The 22,028-nt window shown below is 47.5% G+C and overlaps 1 protein-coding gene across 2 annotated transcripts in view; it reads right to left on the bottom strand.

The window, feature by feature from the left end:
* The window catches only part of ADAMTS14 (ADAM metallopeptidase with thrombospondin type 1 motif 14), a 145,209-nt gene that overhangs the window by 93,611 nt on the left and 29,570 nt on the right, over positions 1-22,028 (bottom strand). The window contains exons 1-3 of one of the 2 annotated variants that reach the window (XM_075934972.1): positions 9,474-9,613; positions 4,958-5,128; positions 2,662-2,858 (exon numbers count right to left, since the gene is read on the bottom strand). In XM_075934972.1, the coding sequence (XP_075791087.1) occupies positions 2,662-2,858; positions 4,958-5,087 (327 nt within the window). In that variant the 5' untranslated portion in view covers positions 5,088-5,128; positions 9,474-9,613. Of the gene's footprint in view, positions 1-2,661; positions 2,859-4,957; positions 5,129-9,473; positions 9,631-22,028 lie in introns of those variants that run through there. The other variant, XM_075934971.1, reaches the window with a different exon arrangement.

The following is a 22,028-nucleotide window of genomic DNA, read 5'->3' on the forward strand; positions in this document are numbered from 1 at the left end:
CCTACAGAATTGCTTGTCTGAGCTAAGAGAAGAGATCAAAATCGTCCTAACTTCAGGAAAATTAATATACACAGATTAGATACACCATTGGACTCTTTCTGGTTGCAGCTGGACGGCAAATATCCTGTAATCTCTGACTATCCTGTCTCCATTCTATTGCCCTTTTCAACAAGATACCTGTGCACGTTAAGTTTTCCAAGCCTGACTTACATCAAGAACAACAAAAGAGAGCAGTTGAGGTAAAAAAAGCAAGAGTTCAGAGTGGCACTGATAGTATTTTTACCTGGGGTTAGATTACTCTGCGCATCAAGACACGCTCATGTGTCTCATTAAAAATGTTTTTATTTATTTTTATTTTTTCTATATAATTTGTGATCCTTCATCACAGACTGTGAATTACAGGGTGCATCTACACTGCACCGTAATTCGAAATAAGATATGCAATTTGAGCTACGCAAATTGCGTATCTTATTTTGATGCTATTTCGAAATAGCTTTTTTCATCATTCGGTGCAGTCTACACGGCGCCAAATTTCAAAATAAAGTGCTATTCCGAAATGTCCCTTGCTCCTCGTAGAATGAGGTTTAGAGGGACGTTGGAATAACGGGCTTGCTGTGAAGATGTGGGATAGCTATTTCAGAATACTCTGGTATCCTGAAATAGCGTTGCAATGCAGACGTATCCACAGTGAGCATCGAATGCAGGGCAATATTGCAGAGTTCCAGTCCATGTCAGGTAGAGTTAGGCTTGCAATCTCTGCAGTTTGGCTTCTAATGTTGCTCACTTCAAAAGCCCGTGGGTATACATCTTGATACATAATAATATCATTAGTTGATGTTTTTATTAGTACAACTTTTGTATTGTTTGTTGTTCATCACATAATAAAACAATTGTTTTAATTTGGTGTCTTGCTGGTGTACATGTGTGAACTGACTGAGAATACTTGTACCAATCTATATAATACAGGTAATGATGTTAGACTTTAATGTTATTAACTGTTTTGTTCAGACTGTGAACAGTGCAGGTAGTAAACAGGCATTAAAAGGGTGACTCATTTTAAAACAATATGGTGGCGTGCCTCAAAATAATGAAAAATATTGAGGTGCGCTATGCCAGAGAAGAGGTGAGCAACCAATGCAGTAAAGGGATAGTTCACTTGAGTTCTCTCCCGTAACTATGCCTTATCTGCACTCCCTCTCTTTTCCCTCCTTTATTGCTGATGGTATATAGCCTGCTTGCTTAGCTCAAAACGGTCTTCAAGATCTAAGCTCACCTCTGGGGAAAGAGAAGGAAAAATCTTCACCCCTTAAATAAAATAACTGAGTGAAATACATCAACACCAACCAGATAGCAACAGACACTGCCTGCTTGCCCTTCCTGGGACTCCCACGAACAAGAGGCATAGGTTAAGAAGCAATTTTGAGACAATCTGCAATGACAATGAACATACATCTTGATGGTGCAATGGCACGACTAGGTTACAATGAATTAACCCTACCCATATGAAAACGCACAGCCACCAATCAATACAGACCAGTAACATTATGGAGGACACTATACAGTCTTCTCAGTGTGTACACAACATATCTTGGGTGGCTCATGACCAGGATTCATGCTGGTTGGATTCATACTAGCTTCCCTGGCCCAAGCTGGATACTGAGGGTATGTCTAAACTACATGCCTCTGCCGACAGAGGCATGTAAAATAGGCAACCCGACATAGTCAATGAAGTGGGGATTTAAATATCCCCGGCTTCATTAAAATAAAAATGGTTTATTTTACAGGTTTACAGGAGCGGTCGACAAAGGCTTCCCTTGTCGACCGAGCCTCATCTTGACTCGCGCTCTGTGCCGACGATCAGCTGAGCCGGCACAGCGCAGTGGCCCTTTTTATTTTAATGAAGCTGGGGATATTTAAATCCCTGCTTCATTGACTATGTCGGGTAGCCTATTTTACATGCCTCTGTCGGCAGAGGCATGTAGTCTAGACATACCCTGACAGAGAATGTGATATGAACACTGATCCGTGCACCATTTTCAGTTCTTGAGACAATAATAGAGATGAGCATAAAACTATTTTTATCTCATGTCCACATTTTGTTATTTCAGCCACTCCATTTGCTAATTGTCAAAGACAACACTTCCTAAGGTATGTTTTTCAGAACAATCGATTGAGAGAACACAATAAGTTTTGTGTCAGAAGACTGTGATGGCAAACCAGGGGTCAGGGCTTCACTACAGGGCCATGCTGGGAGGCATCCTTAACTCTGATCCAAATAGCCAAGAAAGAAGGGGAAATTACACTGAAAATAAATCTATGTTTTGTACATAGATCCCTTTTGTCTCCTATCTGACCTTAGTGTGAAAACTCCTCTTCAATGTCCAGAAAGGAGAACCAACAGCCTTTATCAGGCAAATCCACATCTAAGGAATGCTGAAATATACCTGGATTACTCGACTGATATTCATGACTCATCTATACTGCTAGTGAACTAACTGGCTATAGAATTGCTGCCATACAATGTTATATCCATGGCAAATGTAAACAAAGCAAGACTTTCAATAGTAATTATCACTACCAATTTCTATTTTCATCCTGCAATCTCCCACATCCCTTTTAGCACCCGTGCTTAGTAAACAATAAAAGAAAAGAAAACCTCACTATGTTCATGAGCGTGAGGACATAATTCTGGACGTGTTCCTTCCCATGGAAACGCACAACTGAATCGTCCACTGCCAGCAAGACTTCAATATTGTAGTCATTCTTCTTGGCATGGCGCCTCTTCCGATCCACTTCACCAAGCCGGTCTTCAATCAGGTCCAGTGAATTTGGGAGCTCACCCACACTGAGGATTGGAGCTGATGGGGATGAGAGAAAAGAGGAAATGGGGAGATATGTTAAGGCTACTGCATGCAGAACAATGTGGCTTTAGAGCTGTTTCCTGGATCTAATGCAGTTACTTGTCCATTTTCTTATATGCATGAGTCATCTGTCTGTGTGAAAGTGGATAAAATACCTGCCTGCTTTCTGTACTGATTCACTCACCCTTATACCCCAACTCAACAGTAGCTGGTGAGGAAGACACTGCCAGTATATTAACTCTAGGGGAGGAGTCTGTGGACAGAGAGCCCTGTGTTTGTTTCAGCTCCCTGCCCCTCCTCCTGAAGGTTATGGAAAGAAAGACCAAGTTTTGTCAGCCTAAGGAATAAAGTGCCTGGTGGCTGTTTACCAACAAAGCTGTAGTGTCTGGTCTTCTATTCCATTTAAGGAGAGAATGCAAGTATGCTCCAGTTTTTATTCACTGAGGAACTGGAATGCAGTTTTGCTTCCAATGCCCACTTCTAATTGTCAGCTTTTTCTGGCAAATCAAGACTTCTCCAAGCCCCAAGGACAGCTTATCCTAGGTACCAAGAGGAATGTCACTCCCCATGTCGACACATACCTTAAGATCCCACATCGTGCCTACCTTCTTCTGCCTCTGCCAATAACATGGAACAAGTGGCTACTTCTGACGCTTTTATTTCTGCAGCGAAATGTTATCATAGTCCTGACAGTAAAACAGCGAGTCCAAACATTTTTTGGCTACTCTCTTGCTTAAAATCACTAATGACAGCAATAAGAATGCCCCTTCTCCTTCACTATTGGGATGGGGACCCTACTGTGCTAGAAACTGTGCAATACACATAGACAGGTAAGATACAGATATACAGGAGATCACAGGAAAGCTAATGGGGATGAGAAGAGTGATCAAAAGGAGACAAAAAAAAAATAACAAAACAGTTAAGGCCCAGAGCATGGGCAACAGGCAGCTAAATGCCTTGAGGCTCTGGGCCAGACTCCATCAGATGCCATTTCTGGAAGCAGCACCTCTAAATGGCCACTGAGAGCAAGCATTGCCAAAACTAGAAAGGATTAATTAAGGGCTTGGACATGTTTTATTTTAACGGTGTCTATCATGGTGGTGAAAGGTACAAGACAGGACATCAAAGGGAGATGACGTCCATGGACATTAACAGCATGGGAAGCAGGAACATTAACAATCCCACCCCTGACTTTTATCAACACTAAATTCGTCACCCAAGCCAAAATTCTGAGTAAGTGCCCCCAAAATGAGTTTGAAGGGTTCTCTGAAGACAATAATAACTTATAGGCAAAGCTAGGCAACCTCTCCACTCCCAGGCCTCTTGATAGCCACTTAATTCTTTGATACTTGTACCCTACTTGGGAGTATGCCATCTAGTTAAATAAAGAGAGATGATATTAGGAGCATTTCATTATTCCAAACAGAGAGTCACATAAAGCGGTTTAAGAGCTTTGACCTCTGCACAGCACATCCTGCAGGAATTTCTGTATTTGCCAACAGGGGCTTCATTTTCAAGCAGACGGATGAAGATGGCGAGGCCCAAGCTGTGAAAATGTGTTTAACGTTGATCAAGAACCTTAAATAGAGCAAAGCAAAAAAAGCTAAACTCTCACCACAACTCAGCCTTTGGCCCTAGGCCCTCATCCTACCCCTCTTTAAAATAACTTATACAGTCACAGTGTTTCAAAAAATTCCTTCTCTATTTTTACCCTCTCTCTGTTTTACAGAGCAAGCTTTGATAGACACATAACACATTTGCACCGGAGTTGTCAATCCACTCTTACATGATGTCCCCATTGGCCAAGTGCCTGGTTACAGCATAGGCTGTGCAGACAGATGGGAAAGACCCAACAAGAATGCAAGTAAGTAAACAGAGCTAGAGAGCTTTGCCTCGGATGATGTATTCACTCCTCCTACGGCATGGCCTTTCTTTCTAGTGAACTTAGTGCTCATGAAAAATGCCTGACTGGCAACTCTGAAGATATCTATTTACCCACCAGATGGCCAACAAGTGATGGCTACGTGCAGGGCCTGATTTTCCCCTTCCTCTGAACCCTGCACAGACATTATAAGTGCAAAGTGGGGGCAACTTACCCCCATTCTGATGCAATAGTGATTTACATCCACTCTGCAGAAGTGTAAATGGTGAGACAAGATGCAGGGAAACAGAATTAGATGGATTGGGTCCACACAGGAAACAGTGATTTCTGGATGGCACCCTCATCACCTGAGCCTTCCAGTCCTCCAGCCTTCTCTAAATAAAAACTAGTGACAAACATGAAAGACCAATCCCAAAAAGTCATTCATCACCTTCTCTTTCCCCCTATTGCTTTACAGCTCTTTGCAAATGTTTTTATTAGCTATACTTAATCTTAAAGAACAGCTGAAAACAGATGAGAAACTTTTAACATCACATTCTCCTCAGAGATAATTCTTCTCCCAGTACTTGCTGCATTTTTAGTGTGTTTTTCCATCACCGTCTTTACTACTGAAGTATATAGGGTTGCTAATAAGTTCTTTTCTTTGTAAAGATGTATCTGCTCCTGCTTTCATGCTGTGTTTTTAACATCACAATTAGTAGCCATGGAAATTAGTATGATATTAAAGGAGATAATGCTAAAGAATATTAATTCCTACTCAAACATAGCCAAAGTGCTATTAACACAGTACTTCTCAAACTTTGGTGTTGATCCTCTAACCACTTTTGCATGCATATTAGGGATGTAAAATCCCATGTAATAGGTTAACCAGTTAAACATAGAGCAGGCCTGAACAAAACACAGTCCGTGAGCCAGATCTGGCCTGCCAAGCCAATGGATCTGGCCCACAGATGCAGCAGAGAGCCTCAGGCAGACTCCCCTGCTTGCCCTGCTCCCACACGTCACTTAGAAAAGCAACTGTGGGACCAACTGTATTTCACAAACTGTGAGCAAGGGGAAGCAGGGAGTGATGCTTCACAGCTGTTCCCACCTCCAGCACAATACTGTTGGCCAGTTTCTGACCAATGGGAGGTGTCTGTTTCAAGAACAGGCAGTGCGGGAAGCACCAATCCCCTCTCCTCTCAGACTTATTCACAGAGCGCACAGCCCTGCAGCCTGTGTAGGGGTGGGGAAAGCTCCTTCCTGAGAAATGTACTGAGCTACTGGCCAGGAGTCTCACTGGTAAGTCTCCCAGCCAGAGCCTGCCTCAGGCACCCCAGTCCCTCCTTCCTCCCACCCCCCAGCCCTCTGTCCCCCCACTCCTATCTCCCTTCCCCACATAACCCAAACCCTCTGCCCCCCTCCTGAGCCAATACCTCCTCCCTGACTGTGCACCCCAATCCCCTGCCTGAGATCACAGTCCCCTCCTGCCCTAGGTCACAACACTAACCCCTGCACCCAACTCCATGCCCCAGCTCACAACTGCCTTCTTCACCTAAACTTCCTCCCAGACCTCACGGGCCCTCCTGCACCTGAATCCCTTACCACAAGCTCTCTTCTGCACCCAACCTCCATCCCAGACCCCGCACCGCCTCCATTAATATCATGGAAGAGTACAGCCCTTGACCACCTGCCAAAATCTTGGAGTGGCCCCCCCATCAAAAATTATTGCCCACCCCTGACATAGAGGATTCTAATCAGGGCTCCACCCAGCCTGACAATGATCCAGGTGTCCTTGAGAAAGTCTCTTAACTGCCTTTGTAACAAAACCTACTTTAGAGGAGTGCTGTGAGGCTTAATCAGTTCTGTTGATGAAGTACCCTGAGGACACGTCTAGACTACCCTCGGCTTCCAAATAGGGTTGCCAAATGGTCTCCCCAAAAATACTGAACATGCGGGCTAAAAATTTGTCGAGCAAAAAAAACCACCCACCCCGAACACACATCCTGTGCAGCTACTACCCCGAGCCACCAAGCTGGAAACAAAGGGGGAAGCAGCAGAGCCTGCTCTGCAAAGCAGCCGCCTGCTACCCAAAGCAGAAAAAGGCAGACCCCAAGGCAACACAATGGTGGAGCAGGAGGGGGGGGCAACCTGGGTAGGAAGGTGACTCCCCCATAGCCAGATCTTTAGGTGTCCAAGTGGGAAGGAGCAGAAATGCCACCCCAGTCAGTTTTGCCTGAGCGCCCATGGAAGGCGCCTATACGCAACTACAAAGCACCTGTGGGCTTCTCTCCTGGACTACGGCGCCACAACGCGCTTGACCAGCACTCAGCAGCAGAGACAGGGCTTCTCCTCCTCCCCAAGGCGTCACTCCTCCTCAGACGCAGTCAGCAGACGGCTCCTAGCGCCGATTGTGCCCTGCCTCCCAGCCACTCCCCCCACCCCCACCAGGCTTCTGCACGCAACCAGAGGCTCCCAGCACTGATCGCGGCCCTGCCTCCCAGCCTGGGACTCCCTCTGGTTGCGTGCAGAAGCCTGGCGGATGCAACGGGAGTGGCTGGGACTCCCAGCCATTCCCCCCACCCCCACCAGGCTTTTGCACGTGACCACAGGCTCCCGGCGCCAAATGAGGCCCCGCCTCCCAGCCACTCCCCTCGCCCCCACCAGGCTTCCATCCAGCACCCAACCGGAAAAACAGAGAATACCGGACATTACATGTCTGGTATTTTCTGAATTTTTTTACCAGTCAGAGGGCACAAAAACCAGACTGTCCGGTAGAAAACCAGATACCTGGCAACCCTACTTTTGAAAGAAGATATGCAAATTCCACATGAATTTGCATCTCTTCTTCCGATCCCTTTTTCAGAAGAGGTTTTTTCGGGAAAAAAAAAAAGCAGTCTAGACTGGGGTTTTCACGCAAAACCCCACCTTTTTTGAAAGAACCCTTACTCCTCAAAAAATGAGGCTTCCAGGATTCTTTCGAAAAAGGGGGGGTTTTGCGTGAAAACCCCCGTCTAGACTGCTTTTTTTTTTCCTGAAAAAACTTTCCGAAAAAGGGATCGGAAGAAGATATGCAAATTCATGCCGAATTTGCATATTTTCTTTCGGAAACCAAGGGTATTCTAGACATAACTGAGAGTTTCAGTTGGAAGGTGCTAAAGAAATGCAAAGTATTACTATTATCGTTACTGGTTGCTTTAAACTGGCTTTCCAGGAAAGGCATCTTTACAGCATTATGACCAAGTATCAGATCTTTAATTGCACTGAAACCAGAATTAAAAAGCATGCCTTATACTGAAGAGATTAAATTAACTCAATGACAGCAGACTCCTGCATTTCAGTGTTTATCCAGGAAGAGGAGACTTGGGGTTTTCTCTGCACACAGTCACATACCCTCTGATTTTTCTACAGATAAAACACAAATCATTCCCATTCATCAGAACAAAATTATGGATCTGATTCATCCGAGGGTACTTTCACTGGATTTAGGAGACTGTAGCTGCCAAATTCTCTGGTTCTTTAGGGCATAAAGTGGCTTTTAAGCTTCACTGGGCTCCAAAGGATTTTCAACAGGATTCCTCTCATTTCCCAGTACAGGTACCAGTGATTGTCAACTGCTAGAAAGTTCCTGGGGAGCTGTGGGTAGCTTAGCACAATCTAGAGCAGGCGTGGGCAATAAGCAATCCATCAGCCAGACGTGGTTTATTTACCTGAGCGTCTGCAGGTTAGTCCCTGGCAGGATGCCAGATGCTTTATTTACTTGAGCATCCATGGGCACAGACACACTCAGCTCCTGATGGCTGCGGTTCATCATTCCCGCCCAATGGTGAGTTGCAGGAAGCAGTGGCTCAGCCTGCACCACTTCCCACACACAGTCCCCACTGGCTGGAACAATGAACTGCGGCCAATGGGAGTTGCGAGTGGCCATACCTGCAGACGCTCAGGTAAATAAAGCATCTGGCAGCCTGCCAGTGGCTAACTGGTGAATCATGTCTGGCCTGCAAGTCGCTTATTGTCCACCTGGAGTTAGATCTGCCAAAGTGCTCTAAGAAGCACCGTGGACTAGGGATGTAATATCTAGTCAGTTAAGAACCGATAATCAAAAGCTTATAGGTTAATGCTATATATTACACACATCATCCCTCCTCCCCCCAACAGTAAATTTTTTAGCAGGCTGGCCAGCAGCCCAGCTCAGTTCTGGCTTGTGCCAGTTCTGGGACATACCTCTGCTGTGGCTCTGCATTTTTAAAGTGTATTAGGAGCCAGGCGGGCAGGCAGCCCTGCTCAGTTCTAGCTCATGCTGGGTCCAAGAGCTCAGAGCCCCCCCCCCCCCCCCGTTGGACACAGGCTGCTACCACCCCGTGCTGCTGCCTCTGTATCAGAGGCAGTAGCATGGGGCGACAGGCAGCCAGTCTGTGAGGGGAGCTGGTGTCTAAACTGGGTCCCCTCGCAGACCAGCTCCTGCCTGGCACCCCACAGAGGCAACCGCGCAGAGTGGCAGAAGGCTCCTCAGGGGTGTGAGTGGAGCCCAGTGGCTGCCAGCCCCACCCCCGGGTACTATAGACTAGTCGAGTAACCAATAAGAATTCATAAGGTTAATTGACTATTCAAATAAACACCAAGAATGCTGCAAGCTCCCCTCATTAATCAGATTTTGTGTCCTAGTGCAGCTCAGCCAGAGCTAATGAAGCATGTGCGTGCAGGGTGCAGTAAAGGATGTGTACATGTGTAGTCAACACACACTGTCCTACCTTCATTATGAAGATCCTTCTGTGATTCTGCTCTTTCCTGTCTGACAGCAGATCTGCGGTAGACCACATGTGCCCTCCCATTCTTTTCCTTCTCCTGCTGCCCCTTCTCCAGAGGCTCAATGAAAAACTCACTACTGTCCGTCCGAATCAGGCCAGCCTAAAACACACAACAGAAAGGGGAAAAAGAAAGAAGAAAATATATATACATTCACTGTACTGCTAAAAGAGAGCATGTGAAAGGGTGTGCCTACCCCACACTGGGCCAAAAGGAGTTAATGCACTGTGGCTGGAGGAAGTCCCTCCCCATCCCACCCCACCATACTGGGCATGCTCCAAGTGCTGGATTAGTATAAGAGGGAGCAACTCAGCTCAGCCTGGGCTGGATGTCAGATCTCCAGAGGTAGATCAGCCACAGAACCTGACAGAGGGAGCCTGAGACTCAGGAGACTGGAACAAACCTCCAGAACTGACAGAGACCTGGGGAGTAATTTGCACTGTGGAGCCTGGGGACCCTGAAGTCTCATGGATTGCCTTGTCACCAAAGATGGTAGCGAGTGCCCCAGGAAATGTGTGCAAGTGGTACCTCCCAGCCAAATGAGCTGAGTGTGTTTCATTGGGATTCCCTGCTGAGCCAGTGGTGGACCACTCAACCACTTCCAGGGCCTTAAGACAAGACCCAGTGAAGTTGGGTGGGCCTGGGCCCTCCTACCAGTGGTATCCCCCTCTTTGTGTTAACGGCCCCTTCAGTACTAAGCATTAGGCCAAGCTGCCCTGCCAGCAAAGGCTACTCAGTGGACTCTGGCAGTTAGACTGCACCACTCTGCCAGCAGGGGCCACTCTATAGGCTCAGACAACTAGGCCATGCTGTCCTATGGTGACAGACAGAAAGCAGTAAGAGGGGTGTCCACAGTGCATTCAAGGGAACATGCAAGCATGGAGTAAAAAGGAACCCCAGAGAACAAGACCATCCTCCAAAACAATGTGGACAAAGGTAATTTGCATTAAACTCTTTAACACTAGCACATCACCACTCACTGCAAAAAAAGGAAAAGGAAGAAGGTACGTAAGTGTCATGTGCAATGCAATAGACAACTCTTAAAGTAAACTTTAATACTGTATTTTAATTAATAAACTACCACCAATGACAGATGATGATAGAAATCAGGCTAATCTGAAGTCAGCAAATTCACCTTACTTATTATCTTAAAATCAAAGTCATTCCCTTGCATGTGCATTGACCCTCTACCCTTCTTAGACCTCACATTATTACCAGAGACATTTTCACCACTATTCACAGAATTTGTCCCCAGGCAGGGAAATGAACTGATGAGACTACTTGCACAGAAAGATACTACACAATAATGAATATGAGTATTGGTTCCTTATGGCAAAAGCTCTTTAGAGGTGGAACCTAATGTCTCTGAATTTTCTCTGAAGAACCTAATACACCTGTGTATACTGTAAAATAAAATGCACATCCATAAAGAACTTTACTGATACATTCAGCTGCTTCTATTTGAAAACACTGTCTTCTGTTCCAAGATAATTTACAAAAACAATGCAGGAAGTCCCCAACTTGTGTTGCAAAAGTTAATTTGTAAGTCAGTTGTTTGGAATTTAGAACACATTTTCCCAAAGAAACAGTGTTATAAATGGTAGTTAGTAGGGATGTAATATAATAACCATTTAAATGGTTATCTGATAAATTACCGTAAACTGATATGCACTGCTAGCTCCGTATCAGAGTCCCTAGGGTAGCAGTTGGCGTGCACCAACTCCTGAGGAGCTGACTGCCACTCCATGCTGCTGCCTTTGTAACAGAGGCAGCAGCTCCCTGGGAGTGGGGCTGGCAGGCAGGAGCCGGTACACACTAGGAGCCGACGTAAAAGCTGGCTTCCAGTGCATACCTGCTCCCAGGGAGCTGGCTGCTGTCCCACACTGCGGGGGCTCCAGTATACAGCTTATACTTCAGAGCCCACAGTGCAGTCAACTCCCCAGGAGTGGGGCCAGCAGGCTCTGCTCCCAGGCAGCTGGCTACATGGTGGGCTCTGCAGTATAAGCTTTATACTACAGTGCCTGCAGTGTGTAATGGTGTAACCACTGAGGCTATGTCTACACTACAGGCTTCGTGCGCAAGAGTGCGTCCATACTGCAAAAGCTCATCGAAAAAGTGATGCGCTTTTGTGCAAGACAGCATCCAGACTGCATGGACACTCTCTTGAAAGGAAACTGTGATAGAGATGTAGCCGTGTTAGTCTGGTGTAGCTGAAACAAAATACAGGACTATGTAGCACTTTAAAGACTAACAAGATGGTTTATTAGATGATGAGCTTTCGTGGGCCAGACCCACTTTCCTTGAAAGGAAACTCTGATTGCTATTTACAGAATGGCCACCAGGGCACCTGTGCTTTTTTCAATTGCCTCTTTTTGCACAACCCCCCCAACCTCCCATTCCTTGTCCACACACACCTTTTTGCTCAAGAGCTCGTGTGCAAAAAGGAGTTATTCCTTGTAGAAGGAGGAATACATACACCAGAAAAACCCCTCTGTTCTTTCGTTTTACTTGTGCAAAAGAGCTTGAGGTATGGACACTCCGCAAGTTTTTGTGCAAAAACTCTGTAGTGTAGACCTAGCCTGAGATTTTCAGCGGTTACACGATTACCCAATTACCCACTTTTTAACATCCCTAGTAGTTAGGTTCTCAGACTAGCCCACAAAAGCCTATTTAACCCATATTGTAGCTGAAATACTATATATTTGTAATGGAAAATAGTAGAAATACTTTTTTATTTAACCTTGAATGCTGGTGCTTGAGGAAAGACAGGTTTAATTAGAGGAGAAAGAGGAGGTAGGTGAACATTCTGAAGGGGACTGCCATCCCCTTTGTGTTCCATGCCTCATTATTCTCCTTACAGTAACATGTATAGGAACAATTCATCACGTCCCACAAGCAGCCTTTGTCTGTAAGCTTTCAATTAGTCCAAGTAGCAGTAATTTCTTTGGCAGATTGAGTGGGCATCTTTTAGCTGTTTAATATTCTTAGACTCTTTACCACAATTTTCATACAAGGTCCCTCAAATTCTCTTTCTTGATGGAAAAGAGAAATGAATGAAAAACAATTTCAAACTAAGCTCCTATGTGGTTATAAGCAAGGGAGTGAGAGGGAAAGAGGGAGAATGGATGAGTGGGGATAGGACTTGGAGAAGGGGTGGGGCAGGAGTGTTTAATTTTTTTCGATCAGAAAGTTGGCAACCCTAAATACTAGGCGACTGGAATTTTTCTTTTCATTTTAGAAGTGTTTGTAAAAGCCTCACTTTTTACCAGAAGTACAAACAAATGACTACTCGGGAGACATATTTAGAAGGGACAAGGAAGGCAAATCTAGGGCCTTTCCAAGCTTGTCTGCATTATTTGATTTCCTTCATATTAACCAACCAACCAAGCAGCCAAAGAAGGTGCTATTTGTTCTTATCCTCTTGTAACTACTTGAACCATCTACTCACTGTTTCTCTCTTTTTTCCCCCTCCTTTTCTCTCCTTTTTTCTCCTCTTTCCCTTTCCCCTTATTTATTCTTGGATCTAGACTTCTAATACTCCAGTCATCTGAAGAAGTGGGTTGTGCCCATGAAAGCTCATGATCCCATCTACATGTTTTGTTAGTCTTTAAGGTGCTACTAGACTATTCATTGTTTTTAAGTTCTTCATATGTGTGTACGGTTGTATTCATTGTGGCATTAACCAATCTGGCTAGCTTGTACTCAAGTTTTAGAAACCCCTGTGAAATTGCTGGTGGTGTTTGTACCAATTATATTCACAATATCCATAAAAAAGTATGTATTTATTATTTCCCTTTTTTAAAGATGGAGTATAAAGCACAGAGGTTTGAGACCTGACCTTACAAACTTACTCATATGCTTCACTTAACTCACATGAGTAGTTCCACTGAACTCAGTGAGACTCCATGAAGTCAATGGGCATTCTATTTTTAAGTATGCTGTCACAGATCCTCCCCACTCCCTCCCCCCCCAAACTCATGTGGGAATGGGTCCTCGTGTTTACTGCACGGAGGCCCCACTCCCTAGCTTTGCTCTAGGCTTGCGCTCTGAGGGGGTTAGGTCGTGGTCTACGCCAACTTATTTGGGAGAGACCAACCTACCGCCCAGCAAGCCGTCCGCTTCCCCACGGTTGGGGGAGAGTCCCCGTAATCTGGGATGGGGAGGACCTGGCGCCCGTCGGGGGGTTACTCACGGCCCCTCCAGGTCTGTCGGTCAAGGGGCCGGCATCTTGGGCCGTCTCGCCTTTGGGCGACCTCCCTGGCCGCCTCTGCCGACTTGGCACCCCGGGTCGCCCTGCCGCGGCGCCTGCCGCTCGTCTCCGCGCTCTCGGCGTTGGCTGGCGTCTGCGGTCGCTCCCTGGGACGCCCCAGCCGGCACCACGCTCTCCGCCGCTTCTGCGCCCCCTGCCCAGCTGGTCCGGCCGCTTCTTAAATGCGGCGGGCGGACCTGGGTGCATGCGCCGCACTGCCGGGGGAGTGAGCCGGTCTCCGCTCTCTTCCCCCGGCTCTCGGGGTTGTCTGCTGATAATTCTTCCATTAGTTTAGAGGTGACATTCGTCCCCTGGTCGGTAAGGATTTCTTGGGGGATCCCTAGTCTTGAAAATATTTTTATCAGCTCAGTGGCTAATGTGAGGGCTAAGGTGTTCCGTAAAGGGACCGCGTTGGGGTAGCAGGTCACATAATCCACGACTACCATGATATATTGGGAGCCTGCCTTGGATTTCTCCAATGGTCCTACTAGGTCTAGCCCAATGCGTTCAAAGGGCACTCCTACTATTGGTAAGGGTACTAGAGGAGCCTTCGGACCCAGTTTCAAATTAGCCCTCTGACACTCCGGACAGGACTCACAAAAGTTTCGAATTTCGCAATAAATTCCAGGCCAAAAAAACCGCTGTATGATCCTCTGTTCCATTTTCTCCCGTCCCAGGTGTCCCGCCCAGGGGTTGGCATGGGCTGACTCCAGTACCTGCCGCCTATATCGGCTGGGGACCACTAATTGTCGGCACCACCCTTCCTCCCTGGGCTCTTTAACTACTCGGTATAGGCGGTCATTCCATACCTCGAAATAAGGACCTTGCGGGGTCTCGGATTCGGGATCTTCCTCCCCCATCACCACTCGCGCTTGCTCCCAGGCTCAGCTCAGCGTGGGGTCATTGCGTTGCTCCTGTAAGAAGTCTCCATCTTCCCAGTTTCCCGTTTCCAGGACTGGGTCTCCGGCCTCCTCTCCCCGGGCTTCCAACTCATCCGAGACTTCTTCTCGTTCCTCTCTCCTGTCCTGTGGTTCTAACTTACTCCACTCTTGGAGCAATTGCCGGAATCCCGGCCAGTCTCGCCCCAGAATGGCGGGGTACACCAGTTTCGGGACGAGGGCTACTCTACACTGACTACTTCCATCTGGCCTCCTCACATTGACCCAAATCGTGGGGTAAGTCCGGACATCCCCATGGATGCACTGCATCTGCACGGGTGGGCCGAATCCCCAGGGATTCGACACCAGCTCTGCCCTCAGGAGCGTCTGACTACACCCTGAGTCTACCAACGCCGTCACCTCTTCTACATTGACTACAATCTCTGTTGTGATCCGGCTTGGTAGTGGGGGTCCTTCCTGGGGCCCCTCGGTGAGTATTTCGCCGAAGGAGCAATCCATGAATGGGCAATCCCTCCTGAAGTGACCCTCCTGTCTGCACTCGAAACACACATTCGGTGGTGGCGTGGCTGGCTTGTTACTCCCTTCTGTGCTTTCTACTCTTCTTCCTTCTCCTCCCCCTGGACGGGGGTTCACTCCTCTTCTGAGGCTGGTCCGACGGACCGGTATGTTCCTGGAGGGCAAAGCTGGTCTTCTTTCCCCCCTGCCTTGGGGTTGAGGGGTCCTGGCCTCTCTCTCTGCTCGGCCTCGGGCTTGCCTTCTCCAGGTCTCCTTCTCTCCTGGGATTTCAGCGGCTAAGTAGTCCTCCATCAAGGAGACTGCATCCGCGAGGGCTTCTGGCCGATGTCGCCTCACCCACCGTTGGGCCCCTGCTGGGAGGATTTGAATAAATTGTTCCAGGACTATTGTCTCGGCCACCTGGGTCCCTGATTGCTTCTCGGGCTCAAGCCACCGCCATCCTAGGTCCCGCAACTTCTGGGCTACGGCTCTGGGTCGGGCCCCTGGGGGAAAGGCTTCAGTACAGAACCGCTGGCGGTACGTTTCTGGATTGATCCCCGTCGGATCCAAAATAGCCTCTTTAACTTTATAGTAATTAAGGGCCTCTCTATCTGGGAGACTTCTATATGCGGCCTGAGCCGGTCCGGTTAAATAGGGGGCTACCAAGGTGGCCCAATGCTCCTCGGGCCAGCGGGCGGACGTGGCCACCCGTTCAAAGGTAATTAAAAAAGCTTCGGGGTCATCCCCTGGCCCCATTTTTGCTAGACAGACTGGTAGTTGGGCGAGGTCTGCCTCCTCGCCTGACCCGCTTGCAATGGCCGACATTCCCACTGGGTCTTTTGAGGCCCACTGTTGGAACCACCGGTCCTGTTGGGCCTGGTGTTGGTCGGCCAGCTCCCGGACCAATTGTCTCTGCTGCACTTGTTGCTGAGTGGCCAACTGCTGTATCAACTGCGTTTGCTGTTGGTGGTTCTGGCGCTGTTGCTCAGTCAGCCAGTCTAACAGCTGAGCCACATCCATTTTTTTTTAAACCCCCTCACCCCAGGCCTTATTATACTCCCCGAGCTGAAATCCCCTTAATGCAGGGGTGTGAGTCAACTGCCCACATTCTCCACCATCTGTCACAGATCCTCCCCATTCTCCCCCCCCCCCCAACTTGTGTGGGAATGGGTCCTCGCGTTTACTTCACGGAGGCCCCACTCCCTAGCTTTGCTCTAGGCTTGCGCTTTGAGGGGGGGGTTAGGTCGCGGTCTACGCCAACTTATTTGGGAGAGACCAACCTACTGCCCAGCAAGCTGTCCCCTTCCCCATGGTTGGAGGAGAGTCCCCGTAATCGGGGATGGGGAGGACCCGGCGCCCGTCGGGGGGTTACTCACGGCCCCTCCGGGTCTGTCGGAAGTGCCGCTCAAGGGGCCGGCGTCTTGTGCTGTCTCGCCTTTGGGTCCAGTGCACGTCCTGGGGTCTGGACCGCTCTTCCCCTGGCGTCCCAGTCCTTCACCTCCTAGCGACCTCCCTGGCCGCCTCTGCCGACTTGGCATCCCGGGTCACCCTGCCACAGCGCCTGCCGCTCATCTCCGCGCTCTCGGCATTGGGGGCCACTCTCCCCGCCACCCGGCGTCCGCGGCTACTTGTTGGGGCGCCCAGACCTGCTCCGTGCTCCCAGCTGCTTCCACCGCCGCTGCCCAGGTCCTCCGCCAGCTTCCTCCTTCGGCCGGGGTCCTCCCCTGGCCGGCGTCTGCGGTCGCTCCCTGGGACGCCCCGGCCGGCACCACGCTCTCCGCCGCTTCCGCGCCCCCTGCCCAGCTGGTCCGTCTGCTTTTTAAATGCGGCGGGCGGACCTGGGTGCATGCGCCGCACTGCCGGGGGAGCGAGCCGGTCTCCGCTCTCTTCCCCCGGCTCTCGGGGTTGTCTGCGGGCGCACCCAGGGACGGGGGCACCCCGTCACGCATGCACTTAAGGAAATCACTGAAGTGGGCCTTTAGGCACAGACTTTTAATATATTTAGGTGTTGCTGCACTCAGTAATGTAATGCCTATCTGATTTAGGAGCTTATGTCTCATTTCAAAAGGGATTATGGTGTTAGGCAGCCTAAATCCCTCTGTCTCTTTAAAAATCTAGGCCTTAGTGACTTGAACAAAGCCACATAATTAATCAGTGGCAGTTGTGTATCCAAGGAAAAAAAAATCTTACTTTCTTGTCAATTAGATACAAAATCCATGATGGCCTTGGACAAAATGACTTGCCTGTTATTCTTTACATTCCTGTGAAGCTAACTGCTGTAGAATAATATCAAGGCACACAACTCAGTAAAATTCAAAAGAGGATTAGACATTGTGAGCCAGATTTTCAAAGTCAAACAAATCCCAATCACCGTGCTTCTCTAATTTATGTTTGCAACTCATTGATGCACGTGTAAATCAACTGCTTGAGATGCTTACCTGCCCATACATTATGAATTGTTGATTACGGTAAGCACATAGAGAATCACCATGTATATGTTAGACAAGTACAATAATTTTAACTGCTTCATTTTTGAAAATCTGATCCTATATGAGAATCCACTATGAATATAAACTAAACAATTAAACTTCAAGGGCTTTCAATCTCCATGTTTTGAGAAATGAACTGGCAACTGGAAGAAATAATCCCCACCTTCATACACTATACTGACACTCATTTTTAGCAGTGCATTATGGGGGGAGGTCTGCCTTGTTCTGAAGCATCCAGCCTTAGTCAAGAGCAAAGGCAAAATACTCAAGTAGTCACTGAGCAGCTTGAAAGTTAGTCATGCTGCAAACAGGAACATCTTTCTTTTAGAAAATAGACAATGGTGTGTTTAGCAATTTAAGAAGTTCCATTGCTTGAATACACCTGGGTGATTTTGAATTTTCATTTGGAACAAAGTCAGAGCCGTACATCTGTTAATGACAAATCCCAATCCAAACCAAAACAGGAGCCTAATGTCATAATTTTACCTCTCCTGATGGACCAACCATTTCAGTGAACTCAATCACGTATTTCCCTCAGGAATCTTCTCTGCAGAACAGCTCCAGAGTCTAAGCAGGTCAGAGCTGAGAGAGACTGCTTGGCACAAAACCCTGGCAGCTTCAGGACAAGAGGACAGCAGGCAGTACTTCAGCAGTCACTGCCAATGTCTGCAATCACTGCCAGCTGCCTGTGATCACTGCCAGATGCCTTGTACAAGTTAGAGTCCCAGCAATTAGAGTGATATGGGGAAGGTGATTATAGCTTAAGATACAGAAGATTTTGTCAATTATAAATTTGAAAAATCATGAACTTCAGAGCTTGCCATGTCCGTGTAGAAACATGAACAGATTCAGTGCACAAAAACCCATTGGCCTTTTACAACCAGTGGTGAAAGTAACTTACATGTTTTACAGGTACTGTCCTATCACAACCGCCCCCCCTTTAGGGGCCTAGGGCAGTGGGTGAGGGGTTGAGATACAACAGCACCTGTAAGAAATGTAAGTGTGGGGTGGAATGCAGGGGGCTCAGGGCAGAGGGTTGGGGTGTGAGACGGTGCAGGAGTCAAGGCAGGGGGCTGGAGATGTGCGGGGTGGGGGTGCTGGAATCAGGGTTCAAGTGTATAAGAGGCTCACGGTAGAGGGCTGGTGTGTTAGGAGCTCAGGAAAGGGGGCTCGGAGTGTGAGTGTGTAAGGTAGAGTGAGGATTGGGAGGCTCAGGGCTGAGGCAGTCTCCATTTGTGACCCTGCCTTGCACTGCTCCTGTTTCCAGCCAAATGGGAGTTGTGGGGGCAGTGCTATTAGGTATGGGAAGGGAGCTAAGGGTAGGCTCGGTACTGCAGCTCCCCTGGGATTTTGACCCAGCAAAGTCCTGGATGCAGACTTTGCATACCCAGAGCTCTCTAGCCCCCCTGGGCCTGCCATCCCCGGGGAGCTCTCCAGCCACCAACGCCTGGAGGGGCACTCTGGCAACCAACTCTGCACCTCCAGGTAGGCTCTGTGGCCCCGGGGGCAGGGGCTCTCCAGCCACAAGCCTTGCCCCATGGGGAGCTCTATTGCCGCTGGCCATGCAGCTGCATGCCAGGGGCTCTCCTGGCTGCTGGCCTCAGGGTCCTGGCAAGTGACCTCAACTTTGGGCAGTGGAAGGGAGAAGGACAGGATTTCCCCCATCCCCAGCTGGCCAGTTTCTTACCAGTGTGCCATGCCAGGCCACGCCAGCTTACTTTTACCTCTGTTTACAGTACTGGTGTTGTTCTACTATTGGAAAAAGAAGAAGAAACAATAAATAGTCTATCTAATGTATTGCTGTTGTAGGAAGCATGGAGATATGAATTGCAATAGACTGAGTATTACCTAAGGAAATTACAAAAGAGCATTTTTACCAGCACGGGACACAGAGTCATTTGTAAAGTCTTACAGTGATGCTGAGTGTAAGCTTCCAATCCATTTATCAAAGTCCAGAATTCCCACCAGTGAAACTCTAATGACTAATGTGCAGACATAAACTATAATCAAAGGGTTCTAATACATTAAAAAATAAAACACAAACTACATCAGCCTCTCAGGTTCTGAAAGAGAAGGAAGGCACCAGGAATGTACAAGTTTGCCCATTCTATAACCAGTATTTATTTAAATATCTCAGCTGTCTACGAACTAAAGTGACACTGCAAAAAGCTCTCAGATGCAAAAACTCTGGTTCAAAATACTTAGTCTGAATGTTTTCAAGAGGTTTATTGGGTCATCAATGATGCAATGAGTTTGCCACTTCTGGTCTTGCCCCCACATCTCTACTCCATCCATTGACATCAGGGGATCCAATAGTGACACACCATTGTAAGTACTGGACCTGCCTTGTGGAAATCAGAAAGCATGGTCTCCACTCTATCTCTCCTTCCCCCCGCATTCTGCAAGTACAGCATGAGGGTGCCTGTCAGCATCAGTCATCCTATTCTCTTAGGGTATGTCTACACTACCCCGCTAGTTCGAAAATGCGGGGTAATGTATGCATACGGAACTTGCTAATGAAGCCCGGGATTTGAATTTCCCGGGCTTCATTAGCATAAAGCCGGCGCCGCCATTTTTAAAAGCCGGCTAGTGCGAACCCCGTGCCGCGCGGCTACACGCGGCACGGGCTAGATAGTTCGAACTACATAGCCATTCCGAACTATCTGTACTCCTTAGATAGTTTGGAATGGCTACGTAGTTCGAACTATCTAGCCCGTGCCGCGTGTAGCCGCGCGGCACGGGGTTCGCACTAGCCGGCTTTTAAAAATGGCGGCGCCGGCTTTATGCTAATGAAGCCCGGGAAATTCAAATCCCGGGCTTCATTAGCAAGTTCGGTATGCATACATTACCCCGCTAGTTCGAACTAGCGGGGTAGTGTAGACATACCCTTAGCTTCTGATATCTTTAGAGTCACATGGGCACTCTGAGCACAAGGCTTCTCCCTATCCCTACAGTTAGCACATCTATGAGATAGTTCCATGATAAATCCTCAAGTATGTATTAAAACAAATCCCTTTGTAGTCCCAAGAGAGCTTTGCTTAAATAAGGAGTTCATGACTCAGTTCCTGCTTATCAGCACCTATGCCTTGTACAGTGCTTGACTCTCTTTGTGGGCATGTCTACACAACAGGGCAAAAGTCCAATTAAGCTACTCAACTTCTGCTATGTAAACTATGTAGCTGAAGTTGAAATAGCTTAATTCAGCTTTTGGCACTGTCTATACAGCAGGAAGTTGAAAGAAGAACATTCCTCCTTCGACTTCTCTTACTCTTTGTGAAATGAAAGTTACAGGAAGTCCTCCAGCTTGCTATTACTTTGAAATAATGGCTTGCAGTGTAGACGCGCTCTTTGTTACTTCAGAATAAGGTCGATTATTCAAAAAAAATGTGGCTGTGTAGACATAGCCTGTGTGTGCATGCACATGCAACGTGGGGAATATGCTCCTGTGACAGGGCTTTATTAAATGGGCTCCATTCCAGGGCAATGCAATTTGATTTTACTCAGCACTTTAGCTATCTGAATACACAATTACTTTCCATCATCATTTTCTACTGATATTGCTGTATTTGCCTATCGCTCACAGGATAAAAAGTCCCAGAGGGGTAGCCATGTTAGTCAGGAACTTTAAAAACAACGAGTAGTCCTGTGGCACTTTAGAGACTAACAAAATCTATATAGTATCATGAGCTTTTGTGGGTAAAACCCATTTCATCAGATGAGCTGGAGTAGAAATAATGGAAACCAAGACATATATAACAGTAACAGAAGTATCTGTCAATTGTAAGACATGTGCTAATGAAGCTAAGTAAGTGGTGTGGATGTGTCCCATTTGTAACTTTTGATGTGAAAATGTGGATGTTAAAGGCAAAGAAAATTGGCTTTGTAATGAGTTAACCAATTAATGTCTTTATTGAAGCTCAGGTTAACAGAGTCAAATTTGTAGATGAATTCCAGTTTTACAGTCTCTTTCTGTAATTGGGTGGTGAAATTGCTTTATAGAAGAATGGCTACTTTGAAATTCATGATTGAGTGACGAGGCAGATTAAAATGTTCCCCTACAGGTTTGTGTGTGTTACCGTTTCTGATGTCTGATTTGTGTCCATTTATCCTTTGTCATAGAGACTGTCCAGCTTGGTCAATATACATGGCAGAGGGGCACTGCCGGCACTTGATGGCATATATCACATTAGAGGACGTGCAGTTGTATGAGCCCCTGATGTTGTGGCTTATGTGGTTAGGTCCTGTGACGGTGTCACTCATAAAGATGTGCGGACAGAATTGGCAATGGGCTTTGTTGCAGGGGTAGGTTCCTGGGTAAGTGTATCTGAGGTGTGGTGTGTGGCTGCTTGAAAGGATTTGCTCCAGGTT

This window comes from Pelodiscus sinensis, chromosome 8, assembly GCF_049634645.1.
Source record: "Pelodiscus sinensis isolate JC-2024 chromosome 8, ASM4963464v1, whole genome shotgun sequence".
Taxonomy (NCBI): domain Eukaryota; kingdom Metazoa; phylum Chordata; order Testudines; family Trionychidae; genus Pelodiscus; species Pelodiscus sinensis.